Source organism: Pleurodeles waltl, chromosome 8 (genome assembly GCF_031143425.1).
Source record: "Pleurodeles waltl isolate 20211129_DDA chromosome 8, aPleWal1.hap1.20221129, whole genome shotgun sequence".
In the NCBI taxonomy this organism is placed as follows: Eukaryota; Metazoa; Chordata; class Amphibia; order Caudata; family Salamandridae; genus Pleurodeles; species Pleurodeles waltl.
Window position 1 is genome coordinate 69916540 of NC_090447.1, and position 19204 is coordinate 69935743.

The 19204-nt window shown below is 46.8% G+C and overlaps 1 protein-coding gene across 4 annotated transcripts in view; it reads right to left on the reverse strand.

Moving 5' to 3' along the window:
* PGAP2 (post-GPI attachment to proteins 2) overlaps window positions 1-19204 on the reverse strand; it is a 118846-nt gene that overhangs the window by 13424 nt on the left and 86218 nt on the right. For all 4 annotated transcript variants that reach the window (XM_069203723.1, XM_069203725.1, XM_069203724.1 and 1 more), the window contains exon 5: window positions 7984-8092. In XM_069203723.1, coding sequence (XP_069059824.1) covers window positions 7984-8092 — 109 coding nt within the window. The remainder of the gene's footprint in view (window positions 1-7983; window positions 8093-19204) is intronic.

A 19204-nucleotide genomic window follows, 5' to 3' on the forward strand; every position in this document is an offset into this window, starting at 1 on the left:
AAACTCAGCACAAAGCACACCCAGGCCTGGACCTCCATCACCCGAGGCTCACAGCGGACAGGTGTGGACTCGCCTTTCCTGTCTCTCCTAGCAGTACAGTGCTGCCAGGTGTATAATGTCCGTATATAGCTCCTGGGGGCAGTTGGCATCGCATGGACAAATGAAGTTGGGAACTGAATACGCCGTAAACACATCACCACTGTTGTACGGAAAGTGACCATACACCTGGACCCGGAACAGCGGAGCGCAGTAATTGCACTTGGAACAAACAAGCGCGGTAATCACCTTATACCGGCGCCTCGAACAGAGGAGCACTGTAATCACCTTATAACGGCACCTGGAACATAGGAGCGCTGTAATCACCTATAACAGCGCCTAGAAGAAAGGAGCGTTGTAATCACCTTATAACGGCACCTGGAACATAGGAGCACTGTAATAACCTTATAACGGCACCTGGAACATAGGAGCACTGTAATCACCTTATAACGGCACCTGGAACATAGGAGCGTTGTAATCACATTATAACGGCACCTGGAACATAGGAGCGCTGTAATCGCCTTATAAAGGCACCTGGAACATAGGAGTGCTGTAATCACCTATAACAGTGCCTAGAAGAAAGGAGCGTTGTAATCACCTTATAACGGCGCCTGGAACAAAGGAGCGCTGTAATCACCTATAACAGTGCCTAGAAGAAAGGAGCGTTGTAATCACCTTATAACGGCGCCTGGAACAAAGGAGCGCAGTAATGGCCTTATAAGGGCACCTGGAACAAAGGAGCACAATAATCACCTGAGGACGGTACCTAGAAGAAAGAAGCATTGTAATCACCTGATGACGGTACCCAGAAGAAAGGAGTGCAGTAATCAGTTTAGGAAGATAATCTCCTGATGATGGTACCTGGAACAAAGGAATGCGGTAATCACCTGATGACGGTACCCTGAACAAAAAAGCGCGCTAATCACCTGAGGACGATACCTAGAAAAAACAAGTGCGGGAATTGCCTAAGGACAGCACCAGGAACAAAGAAATGCGGTAATCACCGGAGGACGGTACCTGGAACAAAGAAGCGCTGTAATCACCTTAGGAAGGTACCCGGAACAAAGAAGTGTGGTAATCACTTGATGACGTTACCCAGAACAAAGGAGTGCAGTAATCACCTTAGGAAGGTAATCTCCTGATGACGGTACCTGGAACAAAGGAGTTTCGGTAATCACCTGATGACGGTACCCTTAACAAAGGAGCGCACTAATCATCTGAGAACGGTACCTAGACGAAAGGAGTGAGGTAATTCCCTTAGGACAGCAACAGGAACAAAGTAGTGCGGTAATCACCTTATAACAGCACCTGGAACAAAGGAGTACAGTAATCACCTGAGGGCGGTACCTAGAAGAAAGAAGTGCGGTAATCACCTGAGGACGGTACCCAGAAAAAAGGAGTGCGGTAATCGCCTTAGGATGGTACCTAGAAAAAAGGAGCACGGTAACCACCTGAGGATGGTACTCAAAAGAAAGGAGCGTGGTAATCACCTCAGGACGGTACCCAGAAGAAAGGAGAGCAGCAATCGCCTTAGGACAGCACCAGGAACAAAGGAGCGCGGTAACCACCTGAGGACGGTACCCAGAAGAAACGAGCACGGTAATCACCTTAGGACGGCACAGGAATAAAGGAGCACTGTAATCGCCTTATAACAGCACCTGGAACAAAGGAGCACTGTAATCACCTTATAACAGCACCTGGAACAAAGGAGCACTGTAATCACCTTATAACGGCGCCTGGAACAAAGGAGAGCAGTAATCGCCTTATAACGGCACCTGGAACAAAGGAGCGCTGTAATGGCCTTATAAGGGCACCTGGAACAAAGGAGCACAATAATCACCTGAGGACGGTACCTAGAAGAAAGAAGCATTGTAATCACCTGATGACGGTACCCAGAAGAAAGGAGTGCAGTAATCAGTTTAGGAAGATAATCTCCTGATGATGGTACCTGGAACAAAGGAATGCGGTAATCACCTGATGACGGTACCCTGAACAAAAAAGCGCGCTAATCACCTGAGGACGATACCTAGAAAAAACACGTGCGGGAATTGCCTAAGGACAGCACCAGGAACAAAGAAATGCGGTAATCACCGGAGGACGGTACCTGGAACAAAGAAGCGCTGTAATCACCTTAGGAAGGTACCCGGAACAAAGAAGCGTGGTAATCACTTGATGACGTTACCCAGAACAAAGGAGTGCAGTAATCACCTTAGGAAGGTAATCTCCTGATGACGGTACCTGGAACAAAGGAGTTTCGGTAATCACCTGATGACGGTACCCTTAACAAAGGAGCGCACTAATCATCTGAGAACGGTACCTAGACGAAAGGAGTGAGGTAATTCCCTTAGGACAGCAACAGGAACAAAGTAGTGCGGTAATCACCTTATAACAGCACCTGGAACAAAGGAGCACAGTAATCACCTGAGGGCGGTACCTAGAAGAAAGAAGTGCGGTAATCACCTGAGGACGGTACCCAGAAAAAAGGAGTGCGGTAATCGCCTTAGGATGGTACCTAGAAAAAAGGAGCACGGTAACCACCTGAGGATGGTACTCAAAAGAAAGGAGCGTGGTAATCACCTCAGGACGGTACCCAGAAGAAAGGAGAGCAGCAATCGCCTTAGGACAGCACCAGGAACAAAGGAGCGCGGTAACCACCTGAGGACGGTACCCAGAAGAAACGAGCACGGTAATCACCTTAGGACGGCACAGGAATAAAGGAGCACTGTAATCGCCTTATAACAGCACCTGGAACAAAGGAGCACTGTAATCACCTTATAACAGCACCTGGAACAAAGGAGCACTGTAATCACCTTATAACGGCGCCTGGAACAAAGGAGAGCAGTAATCGCCTTATAACGGCACCTGGAACAAAGGAGCGCTTAATCACCTTATAACGGCACCTAGAACAAAGGAGCACTGTAATCACCTTATAACGGCACCTGGAACATAGGAGCACTGTAATCACCTTATAACGGCACCTGGAACAAAGGAGCGCGGTAATCACCTTATACCGGCACCTGGAAGAGAGGAGCTTGTGAGGTACACGAAGCACCGTCCCGCACCACAGCCCCAGTCCACCGACACCAGCACCATCGACTCCAGCGTCAACAGACGCCCCGTCTGCACCCCGACCCGCGGGAGCTGCACAGAGCCTGCCCTGCGCCGCTGCCTTGGGCCTACGGACAACAGCGCTTCAGCAACGATGACACCACTGCCTGTACCGTGACCTGGAGGCACCGCACATCAAACGGGCCAGCTTCACACCGCAGCCCTGGACTCATCGACGCCACATGATCCGTCACTGAGCCGCTGCCTGCACCGTGACCTGTGTGTACCACACGTCGCATCATCCCACTTCGCACCGCAGCCCCGACGCCATCCACGCCAGTGCTCCTAACTTAGTCATCAGCCCGGAGTTCGATCCGCAATACGCGCGACTTTAAGGGCCCGTGACCCCTGCACCGACCTCCAGAACATATGCCTGCGATGCCACATTCCAGATCTCATTGCGAGGATCATGACACCTTACATTTCCAAGGTACTGTTTGCGGGTCTTCCCAACACCGTAGCAGCCCATGACGCCGCAGCCGGCCTGAACTGTTGGATTTGTTGTTCATGACACCGTGATAGCCCCAGACGGAGCTATCGACTTTAAGGAACTGTACTTTTAAGTTAATTATGCAAAATTCATATCTTTATTACTGTAGTTGGATTTTTCTCGTTTTGGTCTTGTTTTACACAGATACATATTGGCTATTTTTCTAAAACTGGTGTGGTGTCCTTTTGTAGTGTTTTCACTGATTACTGTGTGTCATGTGAAAATGCTTTACACATTGCTACTGATATAAGCCTGACTGCTCGCACCAAGCTACCAAGGAGGTGAGCAGAGGTTATCTGAGCGGGTATCTCCCTTATCCTGACTAGAGTGAGGGTCCCTACTTGGACAGGGTGTAAACCGACTGCCAACTAGAGAGCCCATTTCTAACAGAAGGTATCTGAATGCAGGCCGAAGGCAACAAAAAACCTGTTTTGGCTCAGAAGCAGCAGCGGTTGGAAAATGATTGTGTCGGGAGCATAATAACTCATGCGAACTAATGCTAACAATGTCCTCAAATTTACCATTTCAGAAGGCGGCGCTGAATGCACAGTTAAGGTTAAAAGGATAACATGTCCGATTTAAAAGTGTTTTAGTATCTCACTGAAGTGCAAAGTATAGCATAGATCGAAGTATATACCTTTCACTGCGTCGTCTTTTTTAACTATAAAAAATAAATGCATAATGTGCTTTAGGTCACTGATGCAAGAAGAAACTGAAGAGAAATGTAAACGCTGGAACAAAACTCGAGTCCTCAGAAAAAAGTAGCAATTTTCAATTAGTCTTCCTAGGAGTTTCCTCTCAACATTCCCTTTTTTTCCTCACCCAGGTCCGTTTAATATTCCATTCTGCGCCCACAGCTAAGACATACTTACGCTGCAATAAATCTACAATAAATGTATTTCACAATTAAGAATTGTGTTATCATCTGTCTAACCAGTTGCTTGGCTTCACCCATAGAACAAGCGCAAACCGTTAGAACTGGCTTTTCCATGTGACTCTCGTCCAACTACAAGAAACAGGTTAAACCTTTGATTATTAATCTAAGGTTCTCCAGAGGGCGGATGAGCCAAAGTTGGCATTAGAGCAATTTACAGAAAAAGCACTGACAAAGCCAATAGGTCACATCTTTTTAACCAATTGGCTTTGCCGATGCTGTGCAGCATCGGTAAAAAGAAAATGCTTTTAGGTGATGCGGCGCAGTATCAGCAAAAAAGAGAGAGACAGGGAAGAAAAAACAAAAGGCACAATAGCACGGCCACTGGCTGGTGGTTGCATAATGATGTACGGGTGCGCATGTGTGTTATTTTTTTTTTATTAACCAATCCATGATGGCACTTGGATAGGTATAAATTGTAATTGTATTTATATAGCGCTCACTACCCCTGGCGAGGGGTCAAAGTGCTTTTCGGTGGGTAGAACGCTATTCCGGAACCCAAAAGGGTTATTGGTAGATTAGTGAAGGGAAATAGGAGTATAATATTAGTATTCAGGGCTGAAACATCTACTCGACCACTCGCATTGGCTTATGAGGTCGAGCTATTTTTAGATTCCACTTGACCCTTCTGGCAGTGGACAAAGAACAGGTGTTCTGTTCAGTCAGAAACTGAATTAGCAATTAAGATGCCTTTGAATCTTATTCTTGTCACATTTGCTCTGTGTTCAGAGACAAAGGTCAAAAGTCAGTTTGTCTTCTTGCAATGCCAATACTTTTCCTTGTGACTGCAGAGTTCCAGGATTCTGTAAGGTGAACTGTCTGACCTTTGTGAAATGCAAGGTTTTTGGTATCAGGTTTTTCCTAACACACAACATTTATATAACTAAGTCAACTTTACAAACCTTTCAAAATATATTTCAGTAGCTGTGAAAGACCATTTTTTGTACTTCTGTGTGAGGAAAAAAATATTTTAATGGGATGAAAAAAAGTCAGAACACTTTACTTGGTGATGTGCAAATGATAAATGTTTTCTGAAACCCAATTTTTACAAATTATTGTTAATACACTATATAGTTTTATCAGTAAAGCTGCAAGTTAGTGGGAAGGTTTTTGGACATTTCTTGGAAATGTACTGTCTGTAAATGACAGTGGGCTACCAGATCATGACTTAGTAATATATTTATTTAAAGGGAGTGTTTAAACATAAGCTGAGAATCACTCCTGCCTTGATGGCAAAGCTATTAGTAAACTAAGAGGCAAGTCATGCATGGATCAAGTGTATTCTATATGTGGGCTAGATTGATTATACATGGAGCAAACCTTTAATGTATTTATAAAAAGAAAAAATAAAAAGAGTTTTTTTTTTTTTTTTTTTTACAGCAGAAATGCTGAACTCACATATTTGAAGGTGCACTTACATGTGAGAATGAAGAAAAGGTCGACTGTAAAATACAATATTTGCCTAGGATCACACAATTTGAAACCCGTTTCCGGGTCCAGAACATTACAGTTAGGTCAAGTAGATTATTCAAGCTACTCGACCTGCAGGTCTAGTAACATTTTTATGGTTTTTCGAGGCCTGGTATTGGTATAGGAAGGCATGAGTTGATTTGAGCAGAGGACATGTGACTCTTAGTTGGATTGAAATAAAATAATGGAGGGATAGAGGAGGGAAGAATCCAGTAAGTGTTATTTGGGAGATCATAGTAGCAAGATGAGGCTTGGGATGAGCAAAGGAGATATGGAGGAGGGAAGAGTCTGTAGTAAGGGATTATGGAGATCACAGTAGTAGAATAGGGTTTTGGATGAGTCAAAGGGGAGGTACACGAGGGAGACTTTAGTAGGGTTGTTTGGGAGCTCATAGTAGTAAACTGCGGTTTGGGGTGAGCCAGGAGGAATAGAGGAGGGGGGAGACTAGGAGGGGGTATTTTGGAGATCATAGTAGTAGAATCCGGTTTGGGATGAGTCAGAGTGGAAACAGAGGATAGACAAAGAGGTATAGGGTGAGACAGCGTAATGCATTGGAGACAGTGATTTTTTCCCCTCTACTTTTCTCTTGTACAGTAGGAGGCAACTTCATAAAACTTACATTCTACTTATTTGAAAGCACTTTTTAGAACGTGGAGAAGCCCGGCAGAAAATAGCAGACGCTGGTTCCATCAAAAAAATTAAAATATTTTATTTATTTTATGTAAAAGACTGCAGAGAGGAGGGGGTAAGAAGGATTAGGAAATTAAAGAAAAAAAAAGGAAAATTACAAACCAGGTGGAGGAGGAGGGAACACCACAGAGGGTTTGGGAGGGCGGGACTAACAGCAGAAAGAGAGAGAGGTTTGAGTTCGGTATGGACAGCCAAGAAGTTACATTGCTTGTTGAACTACCTGCGAACGACTGGTTTAAAGCACGGTAGGTTTTGAATCTCAGTCCTTGAAGATGGCAAGAACTCGTCCTCCCCCACAAATGGCAAATAGGTTGGCTGCATGCGGTGGTTTATTTACACGGATAGCTTTACCGCTCGACAGTCAATCCCGCTGAAACACTTTGGTCTTATTTCAGTTTGAGGTTCCCACTAACTCACAAAAATACATCCTGGTCACAGCCATGACTGGGGCTCCTGGTTCCATGGTATTTTTTTGGGCATTTCGGTCTGTTTTTACCCATATTTATTTTTTGGATATTTTATCTGTATTTACCCATATTTATTTAGAGCTTAGTATAAAAAATGTAGTTCCAATTTATTTAACCAACTCATGTTTGAACGTCCAGTGGACTTTGGACATTTACAGTGCACTACAATCACCTGAAACCACGTGCATCACTGCACAGCTTAAACAGCTGTACTGTTGTACTCACTGAAGCATCATTGGGATTCACATTGTTACCTCCTTTACCTATGAAACTCCACAGCTATTGACCTAGTTCTCATGATTGATGGTAGTAGCGTCCAAAAGAAAACGTATTTTCCATATTTATCCATACTTACAAATAAATACAGACAAGAAAATAGTTTTTTGAATATGTATCTGTAAAAATCACTAAAAATGGAAAACTGGAAGCCTCAATCATGACATAACCTAGCAAAGCCCACAGGACAAATAGAGGATGCTGTGGGCATCTGGATTAAACTATCTTTTCGCCCCAAGAACAAGCTCCTCTCCGAAGCAAATAGGTGCGCAGAGAGAATGTGATGCTTTAGATGCTACACATACAGCTGAACTGACAAAATAAACACACACATTCTCTAGACCACTCTAGTGTACATATTTTCTCAACTGCTTGGAAGCTTCTGAAAAAGTACAGATAAGCGGATGAGGTTATTAATGTGCAAGTGACATTGGTACCAGCTTATCTGTCCAGCAAAGAAGGACCAGAGATCATGCAGGAGCCACACTCAGCTCAGAGGGCGATGAAATTACCTCCAGGTTCGCAGTACATGTTGTGCCGGAAGTACACCAGGACGGAGACCCCGAAAGTCAGCAGGTTAAAGATAAAGAGACGCTTCTTCCAGCTGTAAGAGGTCCTCTCCTGAAATCAACAACACCGAAGAGTCAGCCATGGGGAAGCGAGAGAAGGCTGGGAGTTTGGTGCCCCCGACACTGAATCACAGCTTTACTTACACACGGATCCCGACCACCAAGCGCGGTGCTACCACCGTTCAAAATCAGTGTTCCTGCACACACTTCCAGCCCTACTTTACCAAAGAGGAGCAGGGAGTCATCATTCAGCAGTCAGTACTGGGGCAAAAGGATGGAACGCTCCAGCGCTGAACCATGCAGGCGGTTTAAGACTAGGGGCCTGGCTGAGATCTTGGCGGACGAGTTACTCCATCACAAAGGTGAAGGATATCCCCTCTGCGTAAATATAAATTGTATTATATCCTTTGGGATTTAGATTTCGGTGGACGGGATATCATTTACCATTGTGACTGAGTAACTCATCCGCCAAGATCTGAATCAGCCCCTAGGAGATGTTTAGAAGTGGAATCTATCCAGTTAGTTCTTTGACTGATAATCTTCCACTAAGTGCATGTCTGATAACAGCTATCATCTCTCTTCAATCATCCGAGGGGTGGCTTGCAGTGCATTTTAAATCCCTCGTATTAAAATATAACATTATACATAAATCAGACACAAGGGCAAGGTGAGGAAACCTAAACAAGGGAGTAGTAGGGCTCACTCGAAGAACATCAGTCCTGAGGGCGGGGGAAGTGTTGGAGAAGGGTTGGTTGGGTTACTACCTGCAAGTAATCAGGCCCTTCCCATCCTCTTGGCGCTTTGCTGCAGCAACATCCCTGTCCTAGGACAAGGCACTGTGCTGCCCGCTTCAGTTCTTCCGGCCCCCCCTTTATTCTCGTCACCTGACTGCCATTTCACTCAGTCCTACCCTCAGTCAATGTCTCTTGTGCACCTCTGAGGACTGGGGAACGGGAAATGCAAAGGTTTCTGCAGTTTGTGTCTTCGGCAGCGCACAAGGTGGTACAAAGGACACCACATCTGGCCGGCAAACACACAAACCTCCAAGAAACAGGACAACACACTAAATGGACACACAACCAGCATCCGGTTGGGGAACAGGCTGTTTTCCAGGCGCTTACGCCCTCCCGCAGGAAGCTTTGCCACCCAGGAGGTGGAGCACGCAGTTTGTAATCGGATTGTATTTCTCTACAAACAGAAGATTATTGTAGCCACTTCAGCACTCCAGGGGTCTCCACATCACCTTCTTGGGTGCAGAAGGTGATGCTAAAAGCGCGCCCCGCCGACCGCACAGAAGCCGAGTAACAAGGTTACTACCATGATGAACTTCAATGAACACGTCAAACAGGCCCTTGTTGGTCAAGAATTCCGACTGTGGCTTAATGTGAAAAAAAGCAAGGGCAGTGTGTTGTGGGTTTTATTACATCGAATTGTAAGGCTTTAAAATTCAATTACTATAGCTCGCGTGCCCTTATGTTTTAGGTTACACAGAGAGACTACATAACATTCAACTTTTGTGGGCCTTTAAATGAGGCTTTGTAGAGAACATCATTCACTGAACACTGGTGAATGACATCGTGAACACCCACTGTGGGCAGACTGGCACAATGCAATTAGACATTCTCACGTCCTTGCCTGCTGCCTTTGGGGGTTATCTTGGGGAGACCCTGCGCTGGCGATCAACCTGATGCTGAAGGGGTCTTTTTTTTAGCCGAGGTGGTGTGGGAAGGTGGTCGCTGAGGGGGCCACGCTGCCCAGTGCACGCGCAGGGCAGTAGCTATGTCTGGTACCAGTGGAGGTGGGCCGCACGGATGTGGTGTCTTGTCCAGGGGTCACCAGCTTCTGTGAGGGGGTAGTCTGCGGGGTGGAAACCTGTCCTCTGGTGTCAGCTGCACGAACAGTCAGAATAAGGCTATTCCTGTATACCCGCACCCATAGGATGCCACTGTGGTGGGCATACGTCACTTCCTGAGATGCCACCGATTCAAGGGTCATGCAATGGCACTATCTGTGGCACTGCCAGGTATGCTCACCAGGGAAGCATCCGGACTGTCCATGCTGCCTAATGTTTCCGAGGCTATGCCAGGGCACAAGAGGGAGTCGCGGAAGGGCGCTGCCCCTCCACTGCTAAGGTGCCCTGTTCCTGCCCTCGCAGTCCAAAAAGACTCCCAAAAGCTACTTTTTCCATGAAATACAGAAAAGGGAGGAGACAAGTTTCCCTGGTAAAACACACAATATTGTAGTGGCTAAAAGTGTTTTCAATGGAAACCATTTTTTTAATTGTCCTTTTTACATATAACTTTATTAACTACACTGAGGAATTTCACACGGATTTGCAGAGCTCCACACACCACAGAATTGTGGCAGCTTGAAATGTCCCCCATGTAATGAAAGCGCCCAGATTCAGCCACCCTCTCAGTGTGATGGGGCCCAAACGGGGTGGATCACCTACCAGTGGTCCCCAACCTGTGGTCCGGGGGCCCTTGGGGGTCCGCGAAGCCTCCTCAGGGAGTCTGCGAGTGCTTAGAAAATTAAATATTAACTGATTAGATCCCCTGCTATCAGTAATGACTCAGTGGGGGAAGGGGGTCCCCACATTCCAGTAATGATAATGTGGGGTTCCACAGAAGTCAAAAGGTTGGGAACCACTGACCTACACGGCTGTTCTACCAAAGCCCACGGAGGCACACCCCCTCTGGAACCTCGGAAATCGTTGGTTACAACTGAGCTTTTCCAATGCTGGCGTTTGATTACTTTAGAAAACTTTGAAGTCTTCTAGAACAATGGACGCTTAAATTCAGGCACTGCTGAGCTTTCTATCAGGGAGAAGTGATCCAGGATAAAAGGACGGACATGGACATCTTATGTACCAGTTCTTGATGTTACAGCGAAAAGTTTAAGAAGAGGGTGGAAACTTTATTTACCAATCTGCTATGCACTACTCTGCGCCCTAGAAAAAGCCCTCACCGAGGCAGAGTGAGGGTGCAATGCCAGCAAGCCCTCCTCGGGCCCACAGAACACCGCCCGCAGCCCAGGTCCGGCACGGACCCCGAGGCTTTATTAGTACCGGGGCTCCCTATTTTATCACATTAGTTTTGTTAACATTTCAGCCTGTATTCTTCCATAAATATTTTTTTTAATCAAGTTTTGGGTACTTATCCAGTTTTACTGTTTGCTGGTGATAACACGGATAGTAAAATACTGGAAAGTGTATTTAACCATACCTGCGCTAGACCCGATTCAGGCGGGAGATTCCCGATTTTAAAGCCTTAAATGGCTTTATTTCGGCCTGAAATTGCTGCTTCTTCAATAGACGTCAGTACATTTGCCCGATTATTTTTTTGCTTTGTCGCCCTAAGTGGGAAGGGTATGCCCAGACGTGGGTCCCGTGCTTCCCATGCCACTGGATTCAAGCTAGCCTGGCTGATGAGGGGTGAAACCCCGAAACCGGTCCCAGGATGCTTGTTTCCAGTCCAGGGAAGACCTGGCCTAGCAGTTCGGGCTGGACTGTTCCCATGGGGAACAGGGTCAAGACTGATTTGCATATGGCTGGGTCCAAACTGGAATGGCATGGGCAGCAAAAAAACGATGGATTTAGGCCCAGATCACTGTACTGGGGGGTGAATGTTTGACAATGTTCAACATTCCGTCCATCACTTGTTGTTTTTGCTTCTTCAATAGGCGTCAGTACATTTGCCCGATTATTTTTTTTAATCTCCCGCTTTCCTTTTCCACAATGTTGGTATGAATTATTTAAAGGTTACAAGGAGTTAATCCTCATCTTCGCAGGGCCCCTGGAGGGTGCTATTCCAGAGCCGAGCGGCTTCAAGGGCAGACCTGGAGGGTTGTCGAAGCCAACACTACGGTTAGTTAAGGCCGAGCGCATAGAAGCCGGCATCACAGGCGCTGGCTGCTCACACCGGTTGTAAGGGACAGTGGTGGCGCCCGGGGGCAGAGCCGGGATTTCCCCAGGAGTCGTGAACCAGGAAGTGCACGGGGTTTTTCACCAAATAAATTGCACCATTTTCCCTGACAATTGAAAGGACAAAACCACAGCCCCAGTCAATCACACGAGATATAAACAAATCTGGTCTTGGGTAACGTGACTGGTGCTCACGTAAAGCGCTTCAGTGCCCTTAGGTCGAGCGTTCGCGCTACATAAAACTGTAAAAACAAAAAATCATCATCCCACCCGTGGGGCACAGCACAACCTCCGGCTCGGGGTGCTACACCCCTCATTGGCCATCACCAGCTGCGCACTTTTAGAGCAAGACAACGAAAACAAGTAGGAAAATTAGAAAAAAACTGTTTGAATAAAGTTAGAACAAACATAGAAAGGGTTACATTAAAAGACAGGAAGGAGCTGGAGTTATGGGTAAAGCGGGAGATTACGGCCACGGTTCATTACAGTGTGAAGATATGAGTAAGGCGTGAGATGAAGGCTAGGGCCACGGTTCAGTACAGTGTGAAGATATGGGTAAGGTGTGAGATTAAGGCTAGGGCCACGGTTCAGTACAGTGTGGAGATATGGGTAAGGTGGGAGATTAAGGCTACAGTGTGAAGATATGGGTAAGGCGTGAGATTAAGGCTAGGGCAACGGTTCAGTACAGTGTGGAGATATGGGTAAGGTGTGAGATTAAGGCTAGGGCCACGGTTCACTACAGTGTGGAGATATGGGTAAGGCGTGAGATTAAGGCTAGGGCCACGGTTCAGTACAGTGTGGAGATATGGGTAAGGTGTGAGATTAAGGCTAGGGCCACGGTTCACTACAGTGTGGAGATATGGGTAAGGCGTGAGATTAAGGCTAGGGCCACGGTTCAGTACAGTGTGGAGATATGGGTAAAGTGTGAAATGAAGGCTATGGCCACGGTTCAGTACAGTGTGGAGACATGGGTAAGGTGTGAGATGAAGGCTAGGGCCACGGTTCAGTACAGTGTGGAGATATGGGTAAGGCGTGAGATGAAGGCTAGGGCCACGGTTCAGTACAGTGTGGAGATATGGGTAAGGTGTGAGATTAAGGCTAGGGCCACAGTTCGGCACAGTGTGGAGATATGGGTAAGGCGTGAGATGAAGGCTAGGGCCACGGTTCAGTACAGTGTGGAGATATGGGTAAGGCGTGAGATGAAGGCTAGGGCCACGGTTCAGTACAGTGTGGAGATATGGGTAAGGTGTGAGATTAAGGCTAGGGCCACAGTTCGGCACAGTGTGGAGATATGGGTAAGGCGTGAGATGAAGGCTAGGGCCACGGTTCAGTACAGTGTGGAGATATGGGTAAGGTGTGAGATTAAGGCTAGGGCCACAGTTCGGCACAGTGTGGAGATATGGGTAAGGCGTGAGATGAAGGCTAGGGCCACGGTTCAGCACAGTGTGGAGATATGGGTAAGGTGTGAGATTAAGGCTAGGGCCACAGTTCGGCACAGTGTGGAGATATGGGTAAGGTGTGAGATTAAGGCTAGGGCCACGGTTCAGTACAGTGTGGAGATATGGGTAAGGTGTGAGATTAAGGCTAGGGCCACAGTTCGGCACAGTGTGGAGATATGGGTAAGGTGTGAGATGAAGGCTAGGGCCACGGTTCAGTACAGTGTGGAGATATGGGTAAGGTGTGAGATGAAGGCTAGGGCCACAGTTCGGCACAGTGTGGAGATATGGGTAAGGTGTGAGATTAAGGCTAGGGCCACAGTTCGGCACAGTGTGGAGACATGGGAAAGGCGTGAGATTAAGGCTACAGCCACAGTGCATTACACTGTGAAGATGTGGGTTAGAGGTAGAGTTAATATTAAGGCTAGGGCCAGGGACAGTGCTGTATAAAGAAGGAGTAAGCAGAGGGACTGAGGTGAGATGTAGAGTTTGGGAAAGGGAAAATCCCCAACCTAAGGCTACAGTAAGAAATGGTGGCTAATGTTCAGTGTAGGGGCTAGAGTAGGGCTTGGCGGTGTGGGGGGGTCACTATTAGAAGTTAGTGGTACGCAATTTAGTTACGCCCCAGATCAGAGGGGGATGTTTCATGAATGAATGAAGAAAAATATGAGGTATTTAAATCTGTATAAAATGCAGAATAATGGTTTAATCACTTTAGTCACCTGCATTTTCCTTTTGGAGCACAGATTTCTTTTAACCACACTGTCTTAAAATGTGCCTCAGATTCACCAGTAGTTCTCGGCCTCAAGTTAAGAGTGAACACGATAAGCCAACCCTGGTAAAATAGATGGAAAAACCAATACCACAAGACGACGTGCACATCATTAGGCAAGACTACACACGATCCACCCATCACTAATTTGAGGGGCCCAGTTTCTAAGGATATTACATCACCACAAGATAGGATCACAATCCATGACAACATTGCCCTCTCCTGCATAGTAACTCAGGCCTCCCACCCATACGCAGAGACCCGTTGCCCTCTTGACAGGCCTGTGCTCCGCAAATACCATACAAACATACATGCATGTATATATACATACACCATACAACAGTCACAAAACAGACACCGTTTTGTAGAAGGGAAGCTTGTGCCGGGTTCCTTTAAAGGAAATCGCAAAAAGCCAGGGAAGGAAGGCACCATAAGAATGACTCCCTCTGCCCCCGACCTCCCAGCAACCTTAACTTCAAAATATGTGGAAACCTGAGTGGAGGAAGCTGGCTTTTGGGTGGATGGAGGTTGTCACAGACCATCTTCTACCAGGGTCTGCAGCAAAACACAACCAACAGTCAACGTTCCGCCATTTCGGAGGCCTCACTGATCACGCCCCGTGGATCCACTCATCTCACATACTTCTTTTAGTTTATTTTAGTGCGCGCGGGAGCGGGCTGGATGAGGCCAGGGGTGAAGGTGCTACTGCACCTGTAAGAAATGTGGTGTTCAAGGGGAGCTGAAATTTATGCTAGTGTTCTGAAGAAGACCGCATCAAATAAAATGATAAGTTTCTCCTCCACCGGACCCAACTATTATGTATTTATTGATTTACTTACTTTTTAGTTTTTTTAAATCCCTGGGAGGTCAGGAGGAGTGTCATGGTCTCCTAGCGCAGAGAAAGTGTGGTAGGATTGTCCATTGTGAAATACTGCCAACACCTATGAGATATGTGAAGTCAAACAATGGCACGCGTGTGGGTCTGGGTGTCGGTGCAGCAAGTCTAAGACAATGAAAGCCAGGCAAGAAATGAGAGGCAGACTATACTGCAGGCTACTCTGCCTTCAGTACAGTCCTGATTTTGTTTTATGTCAGATTAAGGACAGAGGCAAGAGAGATTTTCTTATTGTCCTTCTTAAGTTTCTATGTCATAGAAGTGAGGGGCTCAGTTGCCATCTAACCTTGTTTTGTCATAGAAACAAAAACAGGACGGTTCTGAAGTCAAGGGGGCCTGCAGTATAGCTTACATTTCTTGGTGTGGTGGGCGTAGCAACGAGAGGGTAGTGGGGAAGGGGTGACAAGGTGTGCACAAGGGTTGGAGGGTGGTGGGAGGGGAAAAAAAACAACAACAAAAAAGAGGAGAAAAGCCAGAGGTAAGAAAGAGCACATGGGGAAGATGGGAGGAGCAGGAGGGACGTACATGAGGGGTGGAAAGTGGATGGAGGAAACACGAAACACACAGGCAAAGGAGGGGGAGACAGGTGGAAAACAGAAAATACAGGAGAAAGGAGGAGGTGCAGGAGGAATGAGGGAAAGCTGGGATGGCTGGGAGGGTAAGGAGCAAAACGAGGAATGAGGAGATGCACAGGAGGGAGCAAGGAGGAGAGAATATGGAGGGCTATAATTGTAACGTAGTCCCTCATGCAGTTCAATACAAGCACCAAGTTAGAGGCGAACGATACAGTGTAACAGCCAATAGCATGAGGTGAGACAGCAGTTCTCCTATGGGCGGAGCCAAACATCTTTGGCCAAGTCTCCAGCCAAAGGTGGAAAGAGACTGATCAAAAAATGGCTTAAGAGGGCAGACTCAAGCTAAATAGGGAGACACCCTAGAACAATCAGTCAGTGATAATGTGCAATCATCAGATGCTTCACCCAGTGCAGGATTTCAGTCATGTACACAGTGCCAGGTAATAAAGACCCAGTGCTGGCTTTAGGGTGGTTGGACTGGTGCAGCAGCACCAGGTGCCAAGCTCTAAGGGGACCTTTTGCATGATAGGCTGAGGCAAGATAAGAGCAGCCTGTATAGATGTGTGTGTGCCTGACATTTTCAGGGGATAACAGCATGATAAATCTGGTGGTTAATTACTTGGCGGAAAGATCTGTGATTTCTCTAGTCAGTTCTGACTTGTGATAAAGTAGCATAGATGGTCAATGTTCCTGCTGCTCAGCACAAACTGTAACCTGCTCAGTGGGATATTGCTTTTGCCACAGACATCCTAAGTTCCAATCCTTCTACTACAGCACATTGAGCTATGAACTGGCATCAAAGCGCTACAAGCAAACTGCAAGCATAGGAGAACCTCATTATTTCTGTCCTCAATCTTTCGTTATTCTAAGGTCCATAAAAGAGTTTAGTAATGCAAAGGTATTAGTATGACACCTGCAATCATTGTGTTACGTTTCAAATCCAGAGTTTATGGGGCAGATTTACTTATACTTCGAGCCTAGTTTACATCACAAACATGTTGCAAACCTGGCGCAAAACGTTGCTCTGCAATCTATTCTCCGGTGCAAATCCCAAATTCCACTGGAAAGTAGCTCTAAAGTAACACAAAGTAGCAGGGTGTGCGCCTTTGCGCCCAGGAGGCGTACTCTGGGTGCTACATGGGTATTCAAATGCACTCGCCCATGGATTCTGACGCAAATCTGTATCTAACTTAGGTAGAAAGGGATTTGCATTAAAATATTACACCTCCTCGGGGCAGGCGTAAAGTTAGAGAATATATTTAATTACTCCAAAGCTTTCCAGCTTTGCATGCGTGCCACACCGGAGAGTATACAAACAACGTGGTAAAGTGTTAAACTTTGTCAAAGGACAGAATCTTATGTAGAAGGAGTACCCCTCCAGTGTAACACCTATGCTTGACATTACGCACACACTCTTGCTCTATGGTACAAGGGGGTTTAAATCGGCGCACATCAGCCTTAGGTACTCGAGCACTAGAGGAGAGAGCAACAGCTCTACATCTTTGGTACTACTGGGAGCTCTCCTTTTTACGCAACGGAGCGCAGTAACTTTGGTTACCACACTGTGTGACAACTTAGCAAATCTGCACCCTTGTTTCTCCAGACAAATCTCCCTTAAAATACGTCTACCAGTTGGATGTCACATGACTCCTACACCTTTTAGTACTCGCGGTCTTAAGTAACATTTCCTATACATTGATTTCGAAACTTGTATGACTGACTGACTCAGTATAATATGTTTGTGATATAAAGTGCCCTGAATCTCTATATTGGGAAGAACAGCGCTATAAAACACATACATGTGAGAGGAGATGAGGGGCACCATTGGAGGGTGGTAGCGAGGGAATCCGTGGAGGAGGTGGTGATTTCGGGGGGCTTGAAGGTTCACCCACAAAGACTAGAGTCTGCCCTGTAAAGACCCTGGAGAAGGTCTGAGCATCTCCAGGCAGTGAGTCCCACAACCAGCGGACTCTGTATCTGCTGTGCTCAGCACAGCCAGGACAGCCACACTCAGCACACTGAACTGGGCCCTGGATGTGCATGTGCTCTGCTAGATGCCCACTGGCACAGAGGGGTCCAGGGCAGAGGTGCGCGTGAGGGTGCACGCGCCCTGGCACCAGGAAACACAAAGGCTGCTGAGGTCTGGGCGAATATGACCTTCATCACAAGTGTGTGGGGACGACCCCACATTTCATTTAACTTCTTTACAACTTTCAGTAACAATAAAAATGACTACGGCGAAGCGCAGAATAAAGCAGTTTGCTCATTTTTGGCACTGGCCCAACAAACATTAACATTCATTTTCTTAGCACCTTTTGCAGTTGATGGCACTTTTCGCAATGCCGAAATTTCAAAACAAGTCCACAGATTTTCATATATTTTAATATCTAAATGTGGACTGCACCGAGTTCGGACTCACTTTCCCCCAAACACCCCACAGAGAAGTTAAATAGAAACTGCAAAAACCGGTGTTTTCGACTTGGTGTTTTTCTATTTTTATGCAAATGAGTGGAAACCGTGACACGGTACCAGACGATGGAGGGAAGGCGAAGTGATGGAGTTTCCCACAGCGGCCCTGGCCTGGGTTCAAGTAAGCATCAACAGCCACAGCTCCGCCTACAGCTCAACCTGCACGAGTGGGCAGCAGGGAGCCTGAGTCACTGTTACTGGAACCAGCCTCCATCTTCTTGTGACATCCCGGCCTTCGCTCACGGGCCTCCAGCGCTCAGTGGAGTCAACCTCTTCCCCCTGAAGCCCACCATGGAGGCACCAGGGCCGGAGAGGCAGCAGGAAATCTGAGGGCAGAAAAGTCGTCTGCAATACAGTCAAATGTCAGCAGCGATGGGGAAGGAAGTGAGGTCCCAAAGCGCAGTGGGAACGGAGCACCAGAAAACCACTGTTTCCAAGAATGTCACCACCACGAGTGGGCTCCTGAAACAGACCCCAGCATCTGAGATTGTGATGGACGCCTTCGTCCTCAGAACCCAACATCTGAGGTAGTAATGCATGTCTTTGTCCTCAGAACCCAACATCTGAGGTAGTAATGCATGTCTTTGTCCTAAGAACCCAACATCTGAGATAGTGGTGGACGCCTTTGTCCTCAGAACCCAACATCTGAGGTAGTAATGCATGTCTTTGTCCTAAGAACCCAACATCTGAGATAGTGGTGGACGCCTTTGTCCTCAGAACCCAACATCTGAGGTAGTAATGCATGCATTTATTCTCAGAACCCAACATCTGAGGTAGTAATGCATGTCTTTGTCCTAAGAACCCAACATCTGAGGTAGTAATGCACGCCTTCGTCCTCAGAACCCGACATCTGAGGTAGTAATGCACGCCTTCGTCCTCAGAACCCAACATCTGAGGTAGTGATGCACGCCTTCGTCCACAGAACCCAACATCTGAGGTAGTAATGCATCCCTTTGTCCACAGAACCCAACATCTGAGGTAGTAATGCATGCATTTATTCTCAGAGCCCAACATCTGAGATAGGGGTGCACGCCTTCGTCCACAGAACCCAACATCTGAGATAGTGGTGGACGCCTTCGTCCACAGAACCCAACA